Genomic DNA, 27,135 nt, shown 5'->3' with positions numbered 1-27,135 from the left:
CTTTATCTTCCTGTTCTCTATTCACTGTAATCTTGCTCCTAATCTGACCAGGCCATTGAAATGGCCTTTATTAAAATCTCTAATCTCCTCCAGTAGTTGGCTTAGCCCTTATTCTGTTTGATCTCCATGAAGCATTGGGTGCTGTTGACCACATTTTGAAGTCTGTCTTGCCACTTATTCTCCTGTCTTTCTGGCCATACCATACATAGCAGTGAACCAGACATACATACTCTTTATTCTCTGGAAGCTTGCAGTTTAGTTATATTTACAGTTTCCTTTACTTACTCTTTCTCTTTCCTCTACCCATTATATGTTGGTATTGCTTCCTGCCATCACGTTCTTTCTTCCTCTCCCTCTCTCCCAGACATCTGCTAGTAATCCTCCCTGATTGCCCCTCAAGATTTACTCCAATAAATTATTTTATCTGTCCCTCTGATGGGATATGTGTTACATATGTGTGTCTTCCTCACTAAGCTGCAAATTCCATAAGCTTAAGCATTGTATCTTATAGCCAGTCATAGTCTCTCCTACATTGTCTTATACATAGTAGGCTAATATTTTTTGAAAAAACAAGTGAATGAAAAGGATGGGCATGTAAATGGGTATTTCAAAATATAGTGTAATATATAATATACTAAGGTGCTGTTGAACTTTGTCTCATAGTGGAGATGACATTTAACATTGGGTATTGAAAAATAAATAGGCATTTGCCGGGCAGAGGGGTGGTGGAAAGTTGCTTCCAGGTAGTGGGGTGGATTCAAAGGCATGGAGTATTTTGGAATGGCAGAAGTTCAGTTGCGGATGATGTTTGCTACATTGGGAGTAGAGGCAGAGATAAGTTAACCTTGTCACTATTGACATTTTGGGCTGGATAATTCTTTCTTTGGGGGGCTGTCACGTGCATTGTAGGATATTAGCCACATCCTGGCCTCTAACAACTGGATATCATAGCACAAGGCCCGCTTCTTGAATTGTGATAACCAAAAATGTCTCCAGAATTGCCAGCCATCTCCTGGGGGCAAAATCTCTCCCAGTTTTAAACAGCTGGTTTAGAGGAATACATGGCCAGATTTTAAAGGACTTTTACCACCAAGTTAAGCCATACATCTAGGCATTTCCATTAAAAACAGGCTGGGTCATTTTTGTCTATAAAACCCACTTGGAAGAAAGTTATTTCTTTATTAGGTTAAAATAATTAACTTTCAAAATATACTCTATCATTTCTGGAATGGGTAAGCTGGAATAATAGCTTTTATTTTACAAAATAATTCCAGCTAAGCAAATGACGACATATAATTAACTGATTGGTATGTGAGCTGTTTGGAAAGAGTCTTAATATTGTTCATCTTATTTTTAGCTGTGCTGATACTGTTCCTTAGTTTTTTTGCCTTTTTGCACTGCTGGCTCAATGCCTTTGCTGAGATGTTACGCTTTGGTGACAGGATGTTTTATAAGGTAATGTGTACTTGGACTCATCTTCCTTTTCACATTTTATTTGTGTACTCGCTGTTAAGTATTTGAGCATTGTTAGCTACTAGCTTTTTAACATAAATGTTGTGAAATCGTTTTCTTCCACAGGTTTTACCAATATTAAGTCTGAAATTCTATTACTGATTTAAGTGACGTAGTCTTGTCTTTTCTTCTACCTCTAAATCTCCCTTAGTACCGCATTTGGTTCCTGCTGGATCCTGTATTGGTGATTATAGTGGGAAAGCAGGTGTCCAGAGGGCATTCTGAGACTTTGCTGACTTTTTATTCATTTGAAATCGGCTGTCTGGTGCTGTAGGAGTGATCTCAGCAAATTATTCTATTTAAGATTGTTGAACAGTTCATGAAGGAAGTAACTTTTCCCTCCTTTACTTTGAAAGGCATTAATTCTGCTTCAGATAGTATTCTTACACTTCCAAAGTTGGAATTAAGTTGTAGAGTAGAGGCAGAGTGGTTCACAGTGTTCTGTAATCCCACCTGAAGCCCTCTAGAATTTTGTCTGTTCATGTTTTGGCAACACTCCAAGCCTACCCCTCCTTTCTCAAAGAAGCAGCGAGTGTGTGTTGCAAATTTTATGTCTTATTCCATTGGTCTGATCTTAGAGTAAGAAACAGGATATATATAAAGGAGCACCAGAACTTGGAGGTAGCCCCCATCTCACTCGTGGTACAACTTAAATTTTGCTGTCTATGATACCAGCAAACTGCTCTTGAGGGTTATCACCCTATCTAAGTCTGTGTGACCTTAGAATTCTCTCATTGTGTTTTAGCAAGCTAAGGGGGATTTACTGATTGTTATTTAGATGAACATTAGATTTAATGATTATGTTGTGTATCTTCCATCATAACTTGTGTGATAAAGAGATAGTGAACCTGGGAACTTAATCATCCATAGAACTAGGATTAATGTCACATTGAACACTAATAACCAAAATGCCTTTGAAGATTTTTCTGACATCAGTGTATGGACTAACAATTTATCATAACACACTCTAGGTGTTATGTTATGTGTGTATATTCCCTGGGAGTAGGTTTTGCTTTGGTTCTGTGTATATGTATACCTTTGCTTTTTTCCTTAGGACTGGTGGAACTCCACATCATACTCTAACTATTACAGGACCTGGAATGTGGTGGTCCATGACTGGCTATATTACTATGCTTACAAGGACTTTCTCTGGGTAAGCAGCGAGATTTAGTTAATGTTGTTTAAGAAATGGAGATTCTTTTCCAGAAAGTATTACTATTGTACAGCTGGAGGAAGTTATACTTAGTTGTCTTCAATGCTCTTGTGAGCCGTTAATGTCTTAAGAAACCTTCTGCTTTGAATAGCACTGCTTAGAGACCAGTATCTACAGTTACTAGGACTAAGACCATGTTTTTGCTCTGGATTTTGATTTTACATGACTACAAAGTAAGAATGCCTGCAGGCATTTGGAGAAGTTGAAATGATCCACCAGTAATGGATCATTTTGTTGGAGTCTCATTGCCAGCAAATAATCTCCCCAAGCTTTTTCCATTTGTTTTTTTGTTTTTCTTCCTTTGTTAGAAGTGGAGAAACCACCTATGTTCGGATTTACAGCTCTCCGATATAGATTATTAATATATGTCTTTGAGACATTCTTTAGAGCATCGCTTATTTAGACTGAAGAAACATAGTCTTGAGTCTCATGGTTGATTAACGTTGGTATCTCTGGATTGCAGGTTTGAATTGTTAAGTAAGGGCACTATTTGGTTAAATGACAGTGTGTTGTGGTGCAAATAGCACAGTATTCGAATGTTCTTTCATTTATAAATGTAATTTGACTTATGGAGGCAAGTCCCTTGTTTCTAAATCTTAGTTTTGTTACCTGTAAAAATGGTACCTGCCCAATCTACCGTACAATGCTACTCTAGATTTGATGTGTCCGTTTAGCAATGAAAACTATGTTTTGTCAACCATAGTGAGTTACAAATATAAGTTATTAATGTTTTTGAAAATATGCTCGATCTTTCAACATTAATGGTTTTGAAAATATGTCATTTAGTAAAGTAAGGATTTTTAAGCATAGATGTTTTTGTCATTATTTTAGTACATTGGATTACTCCAAGTAGACTTAGAAAATCAAATATGAATATAATAGGTGCCTTTAGTGTGTGTTAATTATAAGTCTTATGTACTTCATGTTTAATTACTTACTTTCTGAAAATTGCCTCTAATATTTTCCTTTTACCCTAGTTTTTCACAAAGAAGTTCAAGTCAGCTGCCATGTTAGCTGTCTTTGCTGTGTCTGCTGTAGTGCACGAATATGCCTTGGCTGTTTGCTTGAACTTTTTCTATCCAGTGCTTTTCGTGCTCTTCATGTTCTTTGGAAGTAAGTATCTTGGCATCTCCTGAGTACTGAGTATTATGCTAAAAGAAATTTAGAAAATAAAATATAAAATCAAAGTAGAAAACTAGATAGTAATACCATTTCAAGGCAATGTTTGTTTATCAGATGGTAAGAACATTAATTTTGAGTAATTATGTACAACTCTGTTGCAGGATGCTTACACTTTGATGTAGAGAAATGAACTAAATAAGCTCTTGAAGACTGTAGATAACACTGACTTGGTAGCTCATAAAAACGATAAACAACCTCGCCATTCTTAAACTCTGTTCAGTGTTCACTCCTTGAAAAAAACTAACCCTTTTTTGGGTGGGGTGGAGAGGGACAAGTTAGAATAGGAATGCGTCCATGAAATATGTTTTCACCTGTTCTGAATACTGATTGCTTTCCAAATAATCACTGATTAATAAATTTAAACAGTGAAGCTTCATTTGTACTTATGGGACCAATGGCCAGCGTAGAACGTGTATATACACAGTTGATGCTGTTTATGATAACTAAATGATTGTAGCAGATATCTGAGGCCCCTCATCTCCTGGTAGATTTTGTTTTGATGACTATATATATTTTTTGTTGTTTTCCTAACTTCAGTGGCTTTCAACTTCATTGCCAATGATAGTCGGAAAAGGCCAATTTGGAATGTTCTGATGTGGACTTCCCTTTTCGCGGGCAATGGAGTCCTCCTGTGCTTTTATTCTCAAGAGTGGTATGCACGTCAACACTGCCCCTTGAAAAATGTGAGTCATCAATCAGGCTGGAGTGGTGAAGTAACCTATTTGTCCCCTGATTGTGAGGGTTGGTGGGCAGTGTTAAGGGGAAGGGAGTAGTGGAGATGGTGATAAATTAATGTTAAGGGGAGGGAAATGTGGAGTAAAAGCAGTAACTTATCTTACTGCACTGTCCTTGAACTTTTTCTTTTCTTTGGTTTTCTTCCCATTGAACTCTCCTAGTTCTTGGTTCTCTCTCTCTTTTTTTTTTCTCTTTATCTGATTTTTCTTTAGCTCCTTCTAATATTCTTCCTGTGCCCTGAAAATGTAGGTCTTCTCCAAGGTTTTCCCAGTGGCATGTGTATCCACCCCCACCCCCAAATATGCATCTTTTACCTCTTCCTTCCCGAAGTAATAAACTCTATAAAAATGTCCAGCTAGACTCATATGCCTAGGAGCCCATTTCCCTGTTTTTGTTGTATTTTTCTTGTTTGTAATTTTGTAAGAGTCTCATTCTTAGAGCTTTAGTTTTCGGCTGCTTGTAGAAAACTCCCAAATATTTGGGGTGGGGGGCTTCTTGATACATCTGCTTGGGTATTTCTCACGGATACCTATAACTGAAGATGTTTAAAATCAAATTAATCAGTTTCTCTCCCAAAGCTTCTGTCCACCCTGATTTTGCTATGCTGCCCTCGCATCCCCTCCTTATTTCCTATGAGTCCCCTTTGTGCATTTGAACTAACTGCTCTGGACTCTGGACTCTGTCTCTGGTCACTCTGCTCTTTGCACTCAGATTTCACCTGTCAGATTTTATCAAGATCTGATTAGGATGCAGTGTGTCCATGAAGCTTATTTATTTATTTATTTGGTTGGTTGCTTGCTTGGTTGCGCTGGGTCTTAGTTGCGGCTCGCCGGCTCCTTAGTTGTGGCACATGGGCTCCTTGCTTGTGGCATGCGAACTCTTAGTTGCGGCATGCATGTGGGATCTAGTTCCCTGACCAGGGATCGAACCCAGGCCCCCTGCGTGGAGTCTTAACCACTGCACCACCAGGGAAGTCCCCATGAAGCTTTTTTAAATTCCTGCTCTAGTCTCTTTCCTATTTCTGAACTTTCATACTATTTCATCTGTTCCTCGTTTAGATAATTCAGTAATTTAAGCTTTGTATTATAGTAATTTGTGTATATTATCATCCTTAACCTACCACCATTTAGATTTAGGGCTACTAAAAATAGGACTGTGCTAAAACAAAATGCAAGATACAGAAAAAAGGTAGTGCCTCTTTAGAATTTGGTCAGGAGTCCATGCAGTTGTGTAGAGTTTACTGGACTTAGCTTCATGTAAAGCTTCTAAATCAAGTAAATCTGTGCTATAGATAAAAATGATGAACATCTTTTGAATTAGTGAGCTGCTTATAGCTTGAAGGTTACTGAAATGCTGGGAGGCATTTTAGAGACGTGCCATGTGTAACATCAACACCCCCTATCTACCCCATATCTCATACGTACAGTGCACACAAATAAACTACTCTTCCATTCTTTTTTTTCCCCTTAAAGCCCACATTTCTGGATTACATCCGGCCACGTTCCTGGACTTGTCGTTATGTGTTTTAGAAGCTTGGACTTTGTTTCCTTCCTTGACTGAAGATTGGGTATTCTACCTGATTTGGGGCCAGCATCTGTTTCCAGCCGTTACTGAAGTTATCTGTGTTATTTGGACCACTCCAGGCTTTACAGATGGCTCACTCCATTACTAGGTCACCTGAAGCTGAGCTGTTAGAAGTTTCCTGGAAGCTTGTACACTTTTAAGCAGTTCTTAATTTTTTCCTTTTTGGGAGAAGGGAGACTTGTAGCTGATATAATGACAGATTTTTGCTGGGTCATATCAGCTTAAACATCAGAAATTCTGTTTTGTTTCTTGATTGCATCTAATTTGAGACTAAACATCATGCTTTCTTGGCCACTGAATTAGCCAAAACATTGATGAAGAAATCATTTAAGTACCCCTGGCTTAGAAATTTTTTCATGTGCATTGTTGGAATGTATGCTCATTAACCATGCAATTGGGAAAGAAAATAATGTGGAATGTTTTGCTATTTCTAGTAAAGAGAAAATATCTATTTTTCCAAAGATAATCTTGTTATATATCCTAATTTGTATTTTTTTTTTAAAGTTCAGTTCTATTTTTATCTTGTTTTTGCTATACAGTGTAGGTCGTGATATCTGTGAAGCAAAATTATCCCTTTCACCTTGAATTCTTGAGTTTGCATCCATAATATTATATATTGAAGGGGACAGAAGTAGGAAGGGAAAAAGAAGTGGCACAGGACAAAGAAAAATATTTCCTCTTTTAATTTCTAAAGTAATTTTTAAAAGAACTTGCAGAGTCAATAATGTGTTTAAATTATTTTATTGTGGAACTTATGTGGAAGATAACTTTTGTTGTTTAAACTTTCAGGTAATAACTTCTTTGAAGTTATTTAGAAGTAACCTTTGGTACAGTTATTTTACCTAATAAATACTGACATGAATTATTTTTCAGACTAGTAAGTCTGTTACATAAGTATTAATCACCACCATTAATATTAAAGGGAATATTAAAGATACAGAAGCTGGCTTCTGCATTTGCTCAATTATTATACTTTTTTTTCAATTATTATACTTCTAATGGTAGTGTACTTTAGTTGCAATAAATTAATAGGTGATCATTTTCAAGAAAATGTACTTGATTGTGTGATGTTCCATGTTATCAGATGCCTATAGCTAATACAGTGTGGTGTGTAGGAATTATTTTGGTTGTTTGAATGACACATGATTATGTTGGTAAAGACTGAGCTTTGGAAGGGTTTTTGAAGACCATGTAGGTTCAACCCAAAGAAGGGAGGCTTATGAATTACCCAAAATTTGAGAAGCAGCCAACTTGAGAAACTATCTTGGTATTCTAGCAGCCCTACTGCTATCCAGAAAGTTTTGAGAAATCTTTTTCAAATTGTTTTCAAAAAGTTAGTTTGAATCTCACAAGAAGGTAAGTAAAGTTTCTTAATAGTCACAACTTAATTTATACCGCAAGGTCTCAGCTAAGTTTCCCATACCTTTGGTCCAGTTGAGTTTGGGCAAATCCAACCTCAACAGACAAAAGTGTACCTCAAAGAAGGTTATTTTTAAAAGGGTATTCCAGGACTTCCCTCGTGGCGCAGTGGTTAAGACTCCACCTGCCAATGCAGGGGACACGGGTTCGAGCCCTTGTCCAGGAAGATCCCACATGCTGCGGAGCAACTAAGCCCATGCACCACAACTACTGAGCCTGCTCTCTAGAGCCCAGAGCCACAACTACTGAGTCCGCGTGCCACAACTACTGAAGCCCGTGTGCCACAACTACGCACACCTAGAGCCTGTGCTCCACAACAAGAAAAGCCACCACAGTGAGAAGCCCGCACACCACAACCAAGAGGAGCCCCCGCTTGCCACAACTAGAGAAAGCCCGCACACGGCAACAAAGACCCAATGCAGCCCAAAATAAAATAATAAATAAATAATTTTTTTAAAAAAAAGAAAAGTAATGAGTTTAAAATTTCTTTCCTATAAAGTATTAATGATAGTAATCATTAGTTTGGGTGTGTTATCTAAGAGAACAACTAATATCTCTAACTTTGTCATAAATTTGTTAGAAGCTCTTATTCTCAATTCTGGGTAGTGAGGAAAAATGGAGGGGTTTTTTGTTTGTTTTTGGTGGATTAATTACTGCAATTGCCTAGGTAAAGTTGCTTCCTCATGTTAGAGCTTAATTAGAAAATTGAGGCTGCTTTTACCCCTCTCGGTAACCACAACATTTGGAAGCAAAAGGAGTAGTGGAAATGTTTTTTCCATTTTCAATAGTTACAGGGTGAAAGTGGATGATATTTGCAGGTTAAGAAAGTACAAGTGTGTAAAGTAAGTATTCTATATTTGCATACACAGATTATGTTGTAGAAATAATTCATTTAATATAGGCAGTTTTTATCATAGTTTAAAAATTATACTTACCTGAAAAATTGAATCCTGAAGTCTTTATAGGAAACCTAACAACATTTATGTTTTAGAAGTTGGTCATGTGGGCTACATAGCATGAATTGTTGAAGTCTTTTATGCAAAAATATTTTTGTTTTGTGCGGTCATAAGTAATTTTGAGTAAAGTTCATTGTTTTCTTTGGAGGAAAATAACGGAGATGAACTAACATAGCCGTAGTAAGTAGGTGGCCTGGTGTGGTATAGTAATTTATACATGTTACTTTCGAAACCTTTAAAAAAAAATTGTTAGGCTTAAGCCCAGCATGTAAATCATGCTGCTTCTGGTTGAGACAGGGATGCAGGGCTGGAGCCCTTGTTTGGTTATATCCATTTCCTCTTACCCCCAAATACCCAGTTTGAAAACCACTGGTGTGGTGAAAAAAGTCCATGCACAGCCTTGTGATTAAGATAGCCCCATACTTACTAGCAGTGGCACCCAAAGTTGCTTAATTTATCAGAGCCACAGTTTTCCTCACCTGTAAAATGGGGATTAATAACTACCTCATTCGGTTGCTGCAAACCACTAGCCCAGGCAGAAATAGGGCCTCGTTATTTTCTTACTCTCCATAAATTCCAAACCTAAATCCTTACTATTATTTCATTGGAATCCTTAAAAAAAGACCTGGGATGGCGGGAGGGTGTTTCAAATGCTGCACACTCCCAAGAATATATACTTTTAAATAGACTCTCAGGCTGTTGGTGAATTGGCTTTGCACCTTGATAGATACAGGCTCTCACATAATAGAATTGGTAAGAATTTAACAGGATTGCTAAAAGTATTCTTGTTTCCAGCTCTCCAAAATTATTGATACTTTCAGATTTATCTGTTTAGCATTAGGGTAGAGTGGCAAGCTTCTGAAAAGAAACGCTTTTACCTAAGTATTAAATCGTGTTTAGAACTAGTGTGTATACTTTATACTTAAGTTTTAGAAATTATGGAGAGGACGGAAGCTAATGAGGCCTTACTTCTGCCAGTGTAAGGATGCTTCTAGTCTTGGAAGGCAGAATGAATTTCTTAATGGAAGATAGTTCAATGACTTGCTTGCTGATGCAAAATTTCATGTAATTTATATAATAGTTATATATGTGTGTGTGTATATATATTTACTATCAAAGAAAGACCTGCCTTGGACATTCTTTCACATATCTTATCTCTAGGCTTTATGATTATGGCTCAGAAATGGAGGGAACTGGGACGTAAATGTTTTGAGGAATAAAATGAATATTGTTAGTGAAGCTTATGTAAGTATTTGATTAGTTTCTAACATCACTAAAGTCTCTATCAGGTCACAGAGTGTTGGAAGCCAGTTTATGAAGGAGGTAGAATACAGCTACTCTGGTTGCAGTGGAGAGGAGTCCTTACTTGGTCCACCCGTGCTTTTCCCCACCCTGAATTTAATGTCCAGTGTGAAAATCGGTAGATACTGATAAAATTCATAAGCTTTAGGTTAGTAGGAAAGCTGTACAATCTGTAAAACCCTTAATAAAGTTTCCTTCTTTTCTTGTGAAGTATAAAGACTTTTAAATAGCTAATTTGGATTTGAGAAAAATAAAGGCTTAATTTCAGAAGTTATGCAGTTTTTTAAAAAATCTAAAACTGTCTCCGTACTCTTTTTCTAAATGCTTTCTTCTAGCCTTTATGCTAGCAGATACTTCACCATGCTTTGTGGTGTTCTTTTAGTTTGTCTTAATGAGATGGTAGGTGTATTTCTCTTCTCTTAGGGATACAGTTTGAATTCCCATGTGCAAACATGCCACTTGGGTGGGAAGAGAGCTGAAGCCCTAGCCAAGGCTCTGCCATTGGGGCCAGTAAGGCAGCTTCCTTCATGTGTTGGTACCTTTCCAGCATGTGCATTAAACCCATAGTGTTTTAAGAGCTGCAGAAAAGTCCCGGGAATCTGAAGTTGTTATAAGGGTTATCCTGTAATTAACGAGGTTTTTTCTAATTCGTTCTTGTTTGCTCTTTTCCTGAATTACAATTCCTCCTCCCCCACCCCCTATATCTTTGTCTAATCACTGGTATCATCACTTTGTTTAGCACACATTGTATTAGCATTAACATTTTTTAAACTTTAAAAAGAATACATACAAAAGGGCAAAATAATTGCATATGTGAAGAATGTGGTAAATAAATTTGGAAAAACACCATGTCTCATTTTAAAAGTAACTCAAGTTTGATATTAACCCTATATTAACTATGTGTTTCATGTTCATAAATGGTTTTCACCTTAATAGGACACAGCTTTATATGCTGAATATAGCCAATAATTTTTATTGGAGTATAGTTGATTTACAATGTTGTTAGAATTTTCTTTTTCAGGATAATGGAGGGAGCCACGTTACAGATTACAAAGAAATAATGGGGCCCAGTTGTGATTTTGTATTTGCATCAAGAAAAGCAGTGACCCTGGTTCTTGAGCCTCCTTTCTTTCTGTGGTCATTATTTGTTGCTTGACTTCTTTTCCTGTTGGCCTTTTAAAACTTGTGAATGGGTATTTCTAAAAGTGTACTGCCCACCCCGCTCCCCAGTGGGTAGAAATGGATTTAGGTTTCTAATGAAAAGAGAAAATCTGTCGACTGGGAAGTGTGCCTTTTCAAACAAGACTTGGGAAAACTAATTTTGAAGCAAGATACGTTGCTTCCCTTCCCTCCAAAGAATCTCCTTATAATAGGAAACTACTATGAGTAGGATTTGACATCACAACATTCTATACATAGAAGCATATATCATAGTATAACAGCCAAGAAGTACTGAGTTAACCTCCATGGTCTGGCTCTACCCACCTGCCTCTGCAGTGCCAGAGGAGTGGGAAGGGGGAAGTCCCTTCGGAAATTAGATGTGCCCCTGATTCTTGGACCAAGTGACTGTTCTTTGCCACTGGGGGTGAAGCCACAGTGTGGCAATTTTCCTTGATGAATTTACTAAAGTTTAGGATCTTGTCCTTTTAGGCTGAGCTTGTGTTTGGACCCAAGTTAACTGCATTCATGAATCTGACTTATAGAACTGGAACACCAGTTTGTAAATGTAGCATGAGAAACTGCACTTGGGGTGGCATACTCAGGTTGGCCATGGTCACTAAATTTACTCTCTTGCAGAAGCCCAGCTTACTGTACAATGAGAAAGATGATTTTTTTTTGCCTAGATGGCATCAACACCATGTGATGCGCACTGAAGATAGGCTGTGAACCAGACAAAAAGCCTATTTCTTCCTCAAGGCACAGCCATGTTGTTACCGAAACGCAACTGTGTTCCTGACGCACAGTGAGGCCAAACACCACCAAAACGCTGGAGTTTGGGACAGAAAGGTTTATTGCAGGGCCATGCAGGGAGATGGGTGGCTCATGCCTTAAAAAAACCCCCAAATTCCCTGAAGTCTTTCAGCAAAGCCCTTTTACAGGAAAGATGAGGGAGGGGCATGGTTAGTTGTTGCAAACTTCTTGGTGTCAGATCCTTTGTTCTTGAGGTCCGGTCATGGTCAGGTCACCATGTTCCTGTAACATCGTGGGACTTAACAGGGACAGGTTTACAGGGACATAACAAATAAACGTTATCCTTTGTTCTGACAGGAAAGGGCAAGGTTCCAAGGCTCAACTTTCGCCCTCCGAGGTCCAGGCCTGGCTAAGAGAAGGGAGTCCCTGCGAGGTGGGGCGCGGGGAGGGTGGGTGGTTACCGTGCCCCGGAGCATTCGTCTAGCACCCAGTCTGGGTCCTCCCAGTGCCCAGGCCTGGCTGAAGAGGCAGATCTCAGTTGGTGGCTCCCTCAGGGCCAGGTCCCCAGACACTGCCCAGCTGTCATGGCTGAGGGAGCCAGGCGCCCAGGACCCAGCTGGCCCTCAGGCTCCTCAGGCTGCCCAAACGGTGGGGGCCAGATGCCCCAGGCTGTGTCCCATGCAGATGGCCGCTGCCATTAGGCTGCAGAGGCACAGATGGGGGAGAGGTTCACTGCCGCCTCAGGGCCTGGGCCCGGCCAGTGGGCGGTCCTGGTGAGGCCTCTGTGGAGCCCGAAGCTGGAGCTGGAGGGCCCCAGGGAGAAGGCTGGAATCTGCCTCTTACTCTCCACCTGACGACCACCACTCTAGCAGCCCCTCTAAGGGTCGCCCATTGACGCTGGCTCGCTTGGGGGAGGGGCCCACTGTGGCACCGACCAATGGCTGAAGGGGGCCCCCTGTGGCGCCGACCAATGGCTGAGCAGGAACCTCTATCGCGGGTCTAACCCTCCCGCCTTAATGGTCTCTCTATTATAAGGTGAAATCCGAAGGAGGGTACTTCGGTGAATTGCAAGACATAAAAACTAAGACAGACTGAAGCATCATTTCAGTTTTACAGATGCCATTGTTTTATGGAAGCAATACTCTTCCATACTACTCTTCCCCTGGGTAGTGTTTGCTGAGCAGTGTCCAGGTTTCTTTCTCACCGTCTCCTTTTAAACATTTGTGATTGATACCTTCATTTTTCTGTTATGTTAAATACAGATACTGGCCTACTTCCCACTCAGACTCCAGGGAGCTTTGCGTGCTGTATTTAAGCACACATGGATGTGTGTATCACCCTTGTTCACACTTAGGAAATGAGTTGGTAAAGATTGGTGCATAAGCACACGCTGTGTTTGTTTGGTCCTAGTTCAGGGTATGTTTGGTGATTTCACTGACTGGCTCTCTTCCGAGATATTGTTTTGTCCACCTGAAGCCCTGGAAGACCCTACTGCTGAGTGGTATAAAGCTGCCACAGAAGTCAGCCAACATCAAGAAGCACAGTTAGCCCTGTTTATAACTGTGTCACTTTTACTATGTCTTGAAATTTTCTATTTAGGAAAATTATTATCTGCTTGCATTTTGCTATGGTATTTTCCATCAAAGACCTCAGTAATACTTTATCTTAACAACATTTTAGCGTTCATCATTGTGTATAATTCACAATGATGAGAGGAGTTTCCCAAGAGTAGCAGTTGTATTCTTCAATAGTTATGGTCTTATTGTAATGTTCTTATGTTATCTTTTCTTGTAGTTATATTTCATATACTTCTACAACTTTAACCCAGACCTTTGGTCAGGAACTGGTATGTGTAATCACCACACCATTGCACAGGATAGAAAATGAGAAGTAACATTTGATGTCTTTTTCTTCACATCATAGATCCAATCACTTCCCAAATCCTACAGATTTTACTTTCTTTTTTGGCTGTGTTTGGGGCTTCGTTGCCGCATGCGTGCTTTCTCTAGTTGCAGTGAGCGGGGGCTACTGTTTGTTGTAGTGCAAGGGCTTCTCATTGCGGTGGCTTCTCTTGTTGCGGAGCACAGGCTTCAGGCGCGCGGGCCTCAGTAGTGGTGGCACAAAGGCTCTAGAGCACAGGCTCAGTAGTTGTGGCACACGGGCTCAGTTGCTCGGTGGCATGTGGGATCTTCCCGGACGGGGCTCGAACCCGTGTCCCCTGCATTGGCAGGTGGATTCCTAAGCACTGCGCCACCTGGGAAGTCCCTAGATTTTACTTTCTATGTATCTCTTGAATCTGTTCACTTATCCCCATCTTATCAATGCCCTACTTTAGATTTTTTAAAACTTAAGAATGTGAAAGATGAATTACTTTGTTCTTCTAATATGTAAAAGCTTGATAAACCATGTATAAACTGATGCTGGAGTTTTGGGACCTCTGAAGTTCAGTATCCTGGTTATGGTTCCAAACTCTAATGTAGAGTCAGGACACCAGTGAGGAGGGAGGAAGACAAACTTTGGAGGAAAATTACCTTCCACCTGCTTGTGCCTTGCTTCTGCCCCCTCACCTGTTTTGATGGTTGCCAGTCCTTAAGGTGAAATATGTGTGTGCTATGTGTATTTTAATTCTTGGAAAATCTAGAAAAAACCTAGGATGATGGGATATAGGGCTAAAGGCTAAAATGTTTAGATACCCAAGGTGTTTAGAAGAATTAAAAGGGGCATAGAGATTGTACTGTTTTTGTTTTCAACACTTTGCTCATATTTCTGTGAGCTATTATGAGTCTCCCAAAACCCAGAGACTTAAGCATATAAACACAGAAGCATTAGAACTGTCCAGCTGATTTTCAAACATCATGTATTGAAGGTGTTTGTGCCAGGCACTATGCTTGGTACTAAGGAATATGATGACTGAACAAGAGAAGTTTTCTTCCCTCCTGAAATTTATTTTTCAGACTAGTGGCATCTAGATGCTGGGAATCCACCAGCATTACTTGGCATTAAGGTTTCATCCTAATACAAAATGATCCTGAAACCAAGCAGTAGGACCCTGTGAAGCCTTCCGGGGGAAAGACACTGCCCCACACCCCCATCCCCTGCCTCTTGTTTGCAGAAAAGCTTCAGCCTCCTAGGCCTTCCCCAAGTTCCAAAGAGCAAATTCAGAGAAGTGAGAAAATGCAGAAAGAAAGGAAAACAGTCAAGTAAAATAATAGTTTAGCTATAAAGCAAAAGTCAATGGCCCTTAGTTCCTACCCAAAGGCTATAGATAATATTCTGAGCCATATCCTTGAGTTTTTTACATATACTAACTCCCCCACCAAATGGAAGAAGTTGACTGCATGCTAACAAAAGCACATAGACCCCAGACCGTTTGGAACCATAAGGCTGATGATGTTGCCTCCCGAAATACCACCTGGCTATCTCCCCAACAACCAGAAATCAATCAGAAAAATGTCCACAAGCTGATCAGGCACCTGCGACTCTCTCCTTTAAAAACCCTTTAAAAACCCTGCCTTTAAAAACCCTTCCCTGAAAGCCACTGGGGAGTTCAGGACTTTTGAGCCTATACTCCTTGCTTAGCACCTTGCAATAAACTCTATTTTCCTTCATCACAACCAGGCTATGCTTTGGGCGAGCAGACCCAAGTTTGGTTGGCTAATCCTGGTGGTGGTAAGAGGCGGGCTCTCAGCTCCTCCGTTCTAATGTGTTTATCCCATTACTTCCTGAGAACAGGTTTTTAAGCAGTAAGACCCAACGATTTGACTTGGGTTGGCTCTGCCTGAAGTGCAGTCTCCTTACCTGCCTCCAGCCAAAAAAAGTCTAGACCTAGGAATGCCTTCCCCCTGCACGGAAAGTTAAGAGTAGGATGGGGAGGGGGGCGCGGGCGGTGCTTAATAATCCAAGGAAGACTCGATGGAAATGCCAAGGACAGGAGCAGCTTCTGCAATAATGCCTCAACTGATGGGAACACAGAGTTTTTGTTTACCGAATTTCCCCCTGAATGTGGCTTTTAGAATAACAGAGGAAACAACAAAAAAGTGGGACAGAGTGATGCGAGAAACTTGCTCAAGTCCTACCTCGCCTTTGGTCACAAGCCTAAGAAGTCTTCCCGGGGCAGGGGGAGAGCGACCGCCTGCCGCGGAAGCGCCTGGATCCAGACACTTTCTGACTCCGTGAGAACGGCCCGATTAAACATTTTTATTTTTCATTGCTGTTGAATCTATGTTGAGATTTAAAACACATGGGATCCCCGAGAGACTGTTTCTTAGCCTTTTCAGTCCTCCGCAGGCACCGCCGAAGGCAGCCGCCATTGAGGGTTGCTAAGGCCCGGGGTCCTCGGTTTCTATGACGACAGGCAGGCGTTTGGGAAAAGGTGCGGCTACAAGACGTCTGGCGAGAAGCACAGTTTACAGGTATGGGCTGCAAGTGTCGGTTTCCCATCACTCCTGATGCAGAAACGGTGCGAACTCTGCCCGACCGCGAGTCGGTGGGGCTGCGTGCGCCAGGCGCTGCCTGTGGGGAGGCCGGGACCTCGAGCGAGGGGCGCCTTCAGGTGGTGCCGATGGTCGGAGGGGTGGGCCGAGCGTGTACTTCCCGACCTGGGCCCAGACTCTGATCCACCCACAGGCTTCTTAGTCGCATCAGAGGACTTTAGAGCCCGGAAGTCTCCTCAAAGAAAACCCATGCTAGATGAATTGTAAACTCCAATTTTAACATAAACAGTTAACGGGTCTCTCTCTCTCATTCTCTCTCTCTTTCTCTCTCTTTCTTGCAGGTCAATGTGGCAGCCCTGCCAAATCCCAGTAATGCCGCTGATTTGTTTCTAGGTTAGCTTTCTGGAGGGCTATTTCAAATTACTAGAGAGTGATAGGAGGCATTGCTTACTATGTTGCTCCCGAAAACGCCCTCAACGTCAACACCTGAGGGCAAAAATGTGAAAATCTCTGCATCCAAGGAAGAGACAGGTAAAGTTCTTCAAGGCATAAATAATCATGGCCATAGTCAGAAATCACAATACGTTCACTATTTTCCTTAATTTGAGATTTCAGGATACTTTAATTAGTTTCGTTTTTCCAATACATTTGTTTCAATAAAATCAAAAGCCATTCCTTTTATAATATTTTTCACTGCTCTGCGTAAGGGCTGTGTTTGTAATTTTTTTCAAATGCTAATGAGTTTTATATTGTTCTGAATTCAACCTATTTTAAATACCAATGGTTGTATGAAACAGTACTTTTTTGGGGTATTTGTGTCAGGTTTTAGTAATTATTCTGAATGAAAGTAATTATTTGTATAAGATTTTCATTCATATATAGCTAAATGCAGATCTGTACTGGAATAAGAATCTGCTAGTCACTTCCCTGGCGGTCCAGTGGTTAAGACTCCGCGCTTCCATTTCAGGGGGCTCGGGTTCGATCCCTGGTCTGGGAACTAAGATCCTGCATGCCAAAAAAAAAAAAAAAAAGAATCTGCTAGACTCATTCCTACCCCTCATTATGTTAAAGCTTCCTCCAACTCACCTACATCTTGTTTTTAGGGGATATTCTGCTAAAGTCCCACCTAACTTTTTTTTTTTCCTTATTTCCTCCGATATTCTGACTCCATCCCAAACTTTCAAGAGATAGACTTTTGGTAATGTGAACTTCAGAGGTTTTGATGGTGATCAAAGCATGATACATCCTTACAGAAATTAACAAACCATTCTATGTGAGGGGCATAGATTAGTTGAGAGTTCTTTAAGAAGATTGACAACCTACCCCTCCTTGCTGACTGTATAGGAGACCTTTTCCTATATTAGGCCTACTCCCCTACCTTTATAACGCCTCTGCCCTAGTCAAACTGAGTAGAACACTCTTTATACTGAGTTTTACTGCACTAATTTGCTCAGATTATTCTACTCTCTTCATTTCTAAGGATCCCAATTCTACATTTAAATCCAACTCAGATAGCTTTCACTCTATAAATATTCCAATTTAATTTTCACCTTTGAACTTATATAGAAAAAATTACTAAATAATTTGACAGTTTTGAGGAGAGGAGATTTCTTTTGTCATTTTCACATCAAAGGGAAAATAGACATTCCCATCATCTTCATGCTATCTCGGTTAGTTGATCAAGCGAAGTGAGTTTAATTTTCAACTTTGAATTTGGAATAATGGAGGTTCATCTTTGTACCTGAGTTTTTGAACTCATGTCTGATGTAAGTGTGAGTAGGGCAGACAATATGAGTTCCTTTTTCTTGACCAGTTGACTTTCAGTGTTTTAAATATTGCTGCTATTCTTGGCAACCGGAAGCAATGTTTCTCTCTGTTAGCAACATATATATGGGATTGATGAGGTAGCCTGGGAATCTCTAATTAACTCTCAAAAAAACTGCAGTAAGCTTTTCTTTCCCATTATTTTCTTAGGACTTCCTAAACTAAGGGAGAAAAAAAGTCTGGTGGATCCGTCGAAACCCCTTCCTACTTCCCTTCAGAATGAGTTCATCCCTCAGGAAGTTCTACTTTCTCTGACCTATACAGCCAATGCTGGTCCTTGTCCTGAAAACTTACTGCCTCCTAAGAAAATTAAAACCCCAAAGGTGTGTATATACATATATAAAGTACTTGGGAACATTTATCTTTTGGTATCCGGTTCATTAAGTATTTATTTAGCATATGTTATGTAATCCAGATTGTCTTAAGAATATTTTAAAATTAATTTCCTAGATTGAAAACTAAACTCTTTTGCATATTTTCAAGGAAATACTTGAGTATTTCCATTAACCTGTTTTTATGTGATTTACCTAAATGATCATTACTACTCTTAGTCTTGATATTTTTCTTTCACTATTGAATTGTCCTAGTTTCAGTCTTTCTTCTTGGTATTAAATAAGAATTCTGCTCTCTCTTTTTCCTTAGAATATTCAAATGCCTTTAATGTAAATACTCAAAAATGATTAAGAATAGATTTCACTTGATTAGAGCGCCCTCTGCTGTGTATTCATGTTTTTCTTTTTCCCAGGGTACTCTTCCACGCCCTGTTGACCACGTTTGGCATAACCCTATTCGAAGAAATAAGTTCAAATATCTGATTGACCATCCCGTTTCCCTAACGGGAGCTGGAAGGTAAAGAAGGAAGATAGTTGGGTAGATGCAGATGAATAGAATCATTATCTCATTTTGTATGATTTCCTTGGGAGGAGCAGAATCGGAAAAATTGTAAAATCATAGAATCATCGATTTTAAATCAGAGAATAAAATCATAGAATCAAGATTTCAAAGCTTGAAGTATCTTTTTTTAGAAAAATACATTTATTTATTTTTGGCTGCATTGGGTCTCTGTTGCTGTGCGCGGGCTTTCTCTAGTTGTGGCGAGCGGGGGCTACTCTTCGTTGCGGTACGTAGGCTTCTCATTGCGGTGGCTTCTCTTGTTGTGGGCTCTAGGCGCACGGGCTTCAGTAGCTGTGGCACACGGGCTCAGTAGTTGTGGCTTGTGGGCTCTAGAGCGCAGGCTCAGTACTTGTGGCGCACAGGCTTAGTTGCTCCGCGGCATGTGGGATCTTCCCAGACCAGGGCTTGAACTGGTGTCCTCTGCTTTGGCAAGCAGATTCTTAACCACTGTGCCACCAGGGAAGCCCGCTTGAAGTATCTTTAATGAACCAGAATACAATCTGAAGAGGACATGGGTCTACCTTTTTGTGTATGATGATTATCAAGAGGATGGCAATACGTGCTGGCTCTGTTGACTTTTCACTTGTTTTAAATTTGCTTTTGCATGCCTTCATGTACTTGTCCCCTTACTCTCCTATTCTTTGTTGTACCCTAGTAGAAGGGAAAATATCAGGCAGAAGACTTTAGGGCCTCTTTTATTTGCACATCTGAGAAGAGCTAGGTAACATAGCTTCATGACCTGCAAAACCTTGAAAAACAAGTGCTTAATCCCTGCTTTTCCTCAAAGCGAACCCTTAACCTTTACACTGTTTTAGATCAAATCAGCAAATTATATTTGTTGTTTTTATATCATTCCTAAAAATATCCAAAATTACAACATTTTCCCTGTGAAGATTGTAATCTGCTAATTTTCTGTGTATGGTTAATTTATCAATTTACTCCCTCCAAAAAAAAATTTACTCCCTCCATGCTCCTTACTGAAATATCACTTAATAGTAAGTTTACAGTTACTAATACTTGGGTAGGTTATTTAGTCTTTCTGAGTTCCATTTTCTCACTTGTAAAAAGGGAATAATAGACTTGCTCCATTTTGTGTACCTTCCAGGGATATAGAAAGCACAAATGAGATAATGAATGCAAGAGCACTTGTAAAACTATACACTGCTATGTAAATATAAGGTGTTATTACTCAGCTATGTCTCAGTGCTAGAAAAAGTGGTAGAAATTTAGGCTCTTCATTCCTGTGTCCTGGGGCTTTGGTGTCATAAGTATTGGTACTTTATTTTATGCCATCAGACCATGGCTATAATTATTACTATATAATAATTAGTAGTTATGAGATGTTTGAAGTACTTTGAAAAAACAATTAGCTATATCTGAATGCAGCAATAAACTGACATTAAAGTTTTAATGTCAAATGACATCTGAGTTGGAACTTTTTAAAATGTGAAGATCTGTAGTGTGATAGACAGGATAATGACCTCCCTGAAATGTCCTCACTGCAGTCCTTGGAACCTGTGGATACGTACCTTACATGGCAAAAGGTACCTTACATGGCAAAAGTTACCTTGATTTGGCATTGGCAAGAGACAAGAGGAGGGTGACTGTAAAATTAATAAGTGTTAGTGACAGATATTGAGGACAAAGGATGGGATGGAATCAATTATGGATGCTGAGATTTTTGATGAGTAGAGTGGTGCTGCTAACTGACAGAATTAGTGAATATAGAAGCGTGAAAAGTGAGAATGAAGGAGAATTATTCAGTCATATCTAGAGGTAACAAATATGATAAGGTGAGATTTGATAGCATTGCCAAGGGAGAAAGTATAGGGAGAGCACAGAAGGATGAGGACAGGACGTTGTGGAGCATTTCCATTTGGTAGGCAGGAGGTCACAGAGATGTTCAAGAAGGGGTAGGTAGGATGAGAGAACCAGGAGAGTCCAGTCATACAGAGGACAGAGGAGAGGAGAGTGTTTTTAAGAAGAGAGGTGATCAACCCTGGAAAATATTCCAGGAAAATAGTGGAAGATGAGAACTGATGACTTAGCTGTAGAAAGTCATCCTCAGCTTTCTGGAGAATGATTTCCCAACTGCAGGGAAATTTTAAGAAGTCTGATGTTTAGCAGAAAGTGAGAGATAGATAGATCAAGGTAACTTGACAACAATGTATGGTCAAGGGAAGATTTTTAGAAGGGGAGAAGACTTGAGTTATAGACCAGGGGGAATGTTCCAAGAGAGAAGGAAATACACAGAAATTAGGATTGATGGAATGAGGTCCCCAAGGATGTGGGCAAAGATGAAATGAAGGACTTAAGTGGAGGAAATAATCCTGGGGAAGAGAATATATCTTAACATGAGGCTGAAGGAAAGGCGAATGAGAAATTTGACCTGGAGAAGAGGAAGAGTGCGGGGGGGAAAACCCTAATGCCTCAGCCTTCTTAGTAAAGTATGAGGTAAGGAGACCAGTTTTGTGTCCCTTTGTATCCACTAGAAGGATGTGTGTGGACTTTACCCACTCTTATCCAGTAGCCAGACAAAATTTATTTTGTAAATATATTTTTCTTATCTTTTAGGGATATTTCTTTTCTGTACGATGTTAAATATGTTAAAGGAGAGACTAGGGAGAGCACAGTTTGTCCCCCACAAATGGACCGTTCATTACAGTCACGTGATGGTGTCCTTGTGCCTCATAAGGTAAATAAAGTATTTGACAAATAATTTCCTCTCCCTCTCTCTACTTAAAAAAAAAATTTCCCCCAAATATAAAGCCATGTCATACTATAACAACCTGCATTGTTTATGTTTTCATAGCACTTTCTAATTATTTCTAGAAAAGGGCATTTAGTGGGAGATGATCAAACATATCTTATTTTAAGCCATTTTCCAAACTACAGTTATTTACTTTAATCTGGATAATACAGTGTAGGAGACTAGATTTTTTTTTAAAAGAAACCAACAGTTTAAAGTTGTAGAATTCTTGAAAGTAACACAACATTGTAAATCAACTGTACTTCAATTTTAAAAAAGGCAGAAAAAAGAATTGTAGAATTCTTATTTTTGGCTTGTTGCTAAGGTAAATTTTACATTCCTATTGAATTTTAAAGTCAATAGATTTTTGTGTAATTAATACTAAAACCAAGATTGTTCTTTAATTCATGGCTAATTTTTAATTTTATTTATTTTTAACATTTATTTTTGGCTGCGTTGGGTCTTCGTTGCTGTGCGTGGGCTTTCTCTAGTTGCAGTGAGCGGGGGCCACTCTTTGTTGTGGTGCATGGGCTTCTTATTGCGGTAGCTTCTCTTGTTGTGGAGCACGGACTCTAGGTGCGCGGGCTTCAGTCTTCATGGCACATGGGCTCGGTATTTGTGGCTTGTGGGCTCTAGAGCACAGGCTCAGTAGTTGTGGCGCACGGGCTTAGCTGCTCGGTGGCATGTGACATCTTCCTGGACCAGGGGTCGAACCCACGTCCCCTGCATTGGCAGGCGGATTCTTAACCACTGAGCCACAAGGGAAACCCCTTGGCTAATTTTTTAATTTGTGCTCTGCTAAAAGTTTATTACTCCTTGCCATGACCCATATTACTAATATTGTTATTTCTCTGATCAAAATCTCTTAATAAATAGTATCCCTTTGGTATAGAAATTAGGATTTGTGAAACTCAATTTTTTTCATCTGCTTGTTTTCATTCTTGTTGTTCTTTCTTTCTTTTTAAGCCAAAGAAACTAACAGATACTTTGATTCCTGAAGAATTTCATATTGTGTCAAATACAGGAGTTTCAGGTTTGGAGTGTTATGATGAGTGAGTACTGTGGTATATACTGAATATCTGACAAGTTGAACTGTTTCCTACTTCCCAGACATAGAGGAACCTGAGCAGTTCACTCATGTTCCCAAGCAATATCTACACTGAAGTGAGTAAACATCTGGCTTACCATCCTAATACAATTTAAGAAAGGTATCAAAAACTAATGAAAAAAGTCTTACTTAAAAGAGTTTGAAGCAACAAGAATTTACTGTATAGCACAGGGAACTGTGCTATTACAAGATATTGAATATCTTGTAATAACCTATAATGGAAAAAAATCTGAAAAAATATATAACTGAATCATTTTGCTGTATACCTAAAACTAACATAATATTGTAGATCAGTTATATTTCAATTTAAAAAGAGAGTTTGAGATTTTAGTTTAGATTAAATCGTTCTCTGTCTTTTCCTACTGTTTAATTTTGAATTAAAAAAAAAATAGATCTTTGTTCTGAACGCTTGCTGTGCCTCTTTGGGAATGGTTTTGAGCAATGACAAAGGAAAGTAGCCCTCTAAGTTGGAATCTATAATGCACACTCTAGGGCTTAGCTCCAGCCTTCAGACTAGTCATTTCAAGTTTTCTTTGATTTCTGCTAATGGGATTGAAAATGGGATCTTGCTTTTATTTTCTGAAACAACACTTGAATGTTTCATAGTTTAAAAAACTAGAACTTTGGATTAGGTTTTATAGTAAAATACTCAGAAGCTGTCACTCTTTTTACCTTATCCAATATGTATGTTAAATGGCATTTCCTTATGATGGTGGGTTTCAGAACAATATTTTGCCAAAGGGAACTAAACGGAACTCATTTTTTGGGTAACTTTTAATTCTTATATAATTTCAAAATTATAAAAAAGTTACAAAAATGGGACAGGGAACTCCTGTATACCCTCTATCCTGACTCACTGAGTGTTTACATTTTGCCTTATTTGCTTTAATACACACACACACACACACACACACACACACTCTTAAACTATTCAAGAGTAAGTTGGAGTCCCTCATGACCCTTTGCCACCAAATACTTTAGTGTGTATTTCCTTGTAACCCACTATTTATAGATCTTTTTGATGACTTTTTTAGCTCCATCATTCTTGTATATATTAGTTGCCATTTTACAATATAGACTCATAGATTTCTGTTTTTTTCAGTGAGTTATAATTCTTTGCTATCATTGATGTTCAAATTTTTCCTGATTTTGCTAATGCCAGATCCTTTGAGCTGGCTCTTGTGTTCTTTAGGCATGTCCCCATCATTCTTTGAATGTTCTCTTATTTTCTGGCTCAATAAGATTTTCAGGTTCATCTTGTATTTCCCAGCTCCAGCTTTGGAGTGAGCTATGAGTCACTTCTCCACGGAGTACTGTTTGCCTTTTAGTGTAGAAGCGTTCTTAGAAACCAAGATCTGGGTGCTAGATGTACTCATTGCTCCTGGGGTATCATTGCTTCTAGTCCCTCTCACATACTCATTTTTGAAACGTTTTTGAGTCTTTATATTCCCTGAATATTTTTCACTAATCTAAATTCTGAAAGTGGACCTTATTAACCAACTGTGTTCCAGTAGGGGGCAGAACCAAAGGAAGTGTTTTTTAACTAGGGGAAGAAAAAAGATATATAAATAATAATGAATTTGAAGAATTACCATGAGATTCTCATTGTGATACCCATTTAGGTATAAGCAAGTACTTCCAGAGGACAGATAAATATGCTGGGCATCAGGAAGCTTGGCTTCTAGTTTCAGCTCTGCTTATTAATTTTATAACCTGTTTAGTCACTTAACTTTGTTGACTTCAGTGGCCTTAAAACATTCTTCCACCTTTGAAATGTCATTTTTCTTAATGAATCAAAGAAATTTTTGTATTGTGATACACTGAGGAATGTGATTAAAGCTCTTTTACTTAAAATTTTTTAAAATGTGATAAGTATCATTATATCTGTGTCTGTAGATGTCTAAGGCTATTTAAGTATCCTCTTGTGTGTAAAACGATGGACCTTTCTGATTGTCTCCAAGCTTCTCAATTCTGTGAGGTCTTAAGTTTTTCATGTCTTGTTATGTGATAAATAGACCAGACAGTTTTCTTACAATAATATTTACCTGTCTTATTTATTGCAGCAAATATACTACTCTCCTCACAGATAGTGAAAATAGACTATTGCTCTTCCCATCCATGTAAGTATTGTTTATTTTTGAGAGTGTTTCTAAGAAGGAATAACTATATACACATATTCTTCTTTTTATTGGTACTTTATTACACAAAAATATTAAAATTACTGCAGAAAGCCAAGACAATAATTGCCTACAATTCTATCATTTGATCAGTGTTTTCATTTGTCCAACTGCATATTGATTTTTTTTTTTTTTTTTTTTTTGTGGTACGCGGACCTCTCACTGTTGTGGCCTCTCCCGTTGTGGAGCACAGGCTCCGGACGCGCAGGCCCAGTGACCATGGCTCACGGGCCCAGCTGCTCCGCAGCATGTGGGATCCTCCTGGACGGGGGCACAAACCCACGTCCCCTGCATCGGCAGGTGGACTCTCAACCACTGCGCCACCAGGGAAGCCCTGCATATTGTTTTTTTACGTATTTATAATAATATCAAAGTGCTAAAAACACTTTTTTTTTTACCATTTTAAATGGTTTTTTTTGGGTTTGTTTTTAAATTTTATTTTATTGTGGTAAGAATACTTAACATGAGATCTATCCTCTTAATAAAATTTTAAGTGTGCAATACAATATTGTAATTATAGGCACAGTATTGTACAGCAGAACTGTAGAACCTTGCATAACTGAAATATTATGCCCATTGATGAGCAGCTTTCCATTTCCTTCTCCCCTCAGCCCCTGCAAACCACCATTCCACTTTCTGATTCTATGAGTTTGACTATTTTAGATACCCCATGTAAGTGGAATCACACAGTATTTGTTCTTCTGTGACTGGCTTATTTCACTTAGCATAATGTCCTCTAGGGACATTCATGTTGTTGCATATTGCAGAATTTCCTTCTTTTTTTAAGGCTGAACAATATTCCAGTATGTATGTATGTATGTATGTGTGTGTGTGTATACATATATATATGTATACACACACACCACATTTCCTTTATCCATTCATCAATGGATCAAGGGTTGTTTCCACATCTTGGCTGTTGTGAATAGTGCTTCAGTGAACTTGGGAGTGTTAATGTCTCTTCAAGATCCTTTTTTTTTTTTTTCTTTTGGCCACACCATGCGGCATGCAGTATCATAGTCCCCTGCAGGGATCAAATCCGTGCCCCCTGCAGTGGAAGCATGGATTCTTAACCCCTGGATATCCGGGGAAGTCCCTCTCTTCAAGATCCCGATTTCAAGTGGGATTGCTGGATCATATTTTAAATACTTTTATATTCTAAATATAACCATTAGTGTTTCTCCATTTTGCTATAAGCTTCGTTTCTTTTTTTTTCTTTTTTTTTTTTTTTTTTAGGCTTCTTTTCTTATCTATCCCTTGTCCCTTTTCTTTTATATTGTGAAGTAGCGGATCTTAGCAGCTTGGTGTTTTTTTTTTGTTTTTTTTTTTTGTTTTTTTTTTGCGGTACGCAGGCCTCTCACTGCTGCGGCCTCTCCCGTTGCGGAGCACAGGCTCCGGACGCGCAGGCTCAGCGGCCATGGCTCACGGGCGCAGCCGCTCCGTGTCATGTGGGATCTTCCCAGACTGGGGCACGAACCCGTGTCCCCTGCATTGGCAGGCGGACTCTCAACCACTGCGCCACCAGGGAAGCCCAGCTTGGTGTTTATTACTCCACATTTTTCTGTGTTCTTACAATCTTACACAATAGGGGTATAGAGTTTTTTTGGGAGGTGGAACATTATTTTCTTTTATGAAAAAGAGGATCATACTATTTGCATTTTTGTTGGTTTTTGTTTTGTTTTGTTTTTGTATTTTGTTTTACTGTATTATTGATATCCCACTAGATTAGTATTGTACATATAGGTATAACGCTTTAAAATACCATTAATATTCCATAGTATGTACATTTTCTTTATACATATTATGTTCCTTTTGCCATCTGAGCATGACCTATTGTAACATTAATTATATATGTCTGCCATCTTAATCTTTTAGGAAACCTAATAAAAGAGTAGAAGTGGTCCAGCTGAATGATGTGATGGATGCTATGCTAGAGAGGGCTGGTGTGGAAAATCAGGCATATACAGGGCCAACCAAGGTAATTACAAAGATCAATGTAAACCAGTGGTTAAGAGCATGCACTCTGGAGGTAGAATGCCTGGATTGGACTCCTGACCCTGCCGTTTATTAGCTGACGACCTTGGGCAGGTCATTTAATGTATTTGTACCTTGATTTCCTCATCTGTAAATTACAGA

At 39.2% G+C, this 27,135-nt stretch overlaps 2 protein-coding genes across 8 annotated transcripts in view; both read left to right on the top strand.

Moving 5' to 3' along the window:
* The window catches only part of SOAT1 (sterol O-acyltransferase 1), a 58,777-nt gene extending 50,404 nt beyond the window's left edge, over positions 1–8,373 (top strand). For all 5 annotated transcript variants that reach the window (XM_030875342.3, XM_060295812.2, XM_060295787.2 and 2 more), the window contains 5 exons: positions 1,358–1,455; positions 2,567–2,665; positions 3,703–3,838; positions 4,445–4,590; positions 6,115–8,373. In XM_030875342.3, coding sequence (XP_030731202.1) covers positions 1,358–1,455; positions 2,567–2,665; positions 3,703–3,838; positions 4,445–4,590; positions 6,115–6,171 — 536 coding nt within the window. In that variant the 3' untranslated portion in view covers positions 6,172–8,373. The remainder of the gene's footprint in view (positions 1–1,357; positions 1,456–2,566; positions 2,666–3,702; positions 3,839–4,444; positions 4,591–6,114) is intronic.
* Positions 8,374–16,032: 7,659 nt separating this feature from the next.
* The window catches only part of AXDND1 (axonemal dynein light chain domain containing 1), a 66,078-nt gene continuing 54,975 nt past the window's right edge, over positions 16,033–27,135 (top strand). For all 3 annotated transcript variants that reach the window (XM_070043875.1, XM_060295785.2, XM_030875334.3), the window contains exons 1-8: positions 16,033–16,226; positions 16,589–16,778; positions 18,222–18,394; positions 18,817–18,920; positions 21,540–21,660; positions 22,681–22,766; positions 24,886–24,942; positions 26,875–26,977. In XM_070043875.1, the coding sequence (XP_069899976.1) occupies positions 16,700–16,778; positions 18,222–18,394; positions 18,817–18,920; positions 21,540–21,660; positions 22,681–22,766; positions 24,886–24,942; positions 26,875–26,977 (723 nt within the window). In that variant the 5' untranslated portion in view covers positions 16,033–16,226; positions 16,589–16,699. The remainder of the gene's footprint in view (positions 16,227–16,588; positions 16,779–18,221; positions 18,395–18,816; positions 18,921–21,539; positions 21,661–22,680; positions 22,767–24,885; positions 24,943–26,874; positions 26,978–27,135) is intronic.

Source organism: Globicephala melas, chromosome 1, assembly GCF_963455315.2.
Source record: "Globicephala melas chromosome 1, mGloMel1.2, whole genome shotgun sequence".
NCBI lineage: Eukaryota > Metazoa > Chordata > Mammalia > Artiodactyla > Delphinidae > Globicephala > Globicephala melas.
This window is presented reverse-complemented; position numbering and strand designations above follow the sequence as displayed.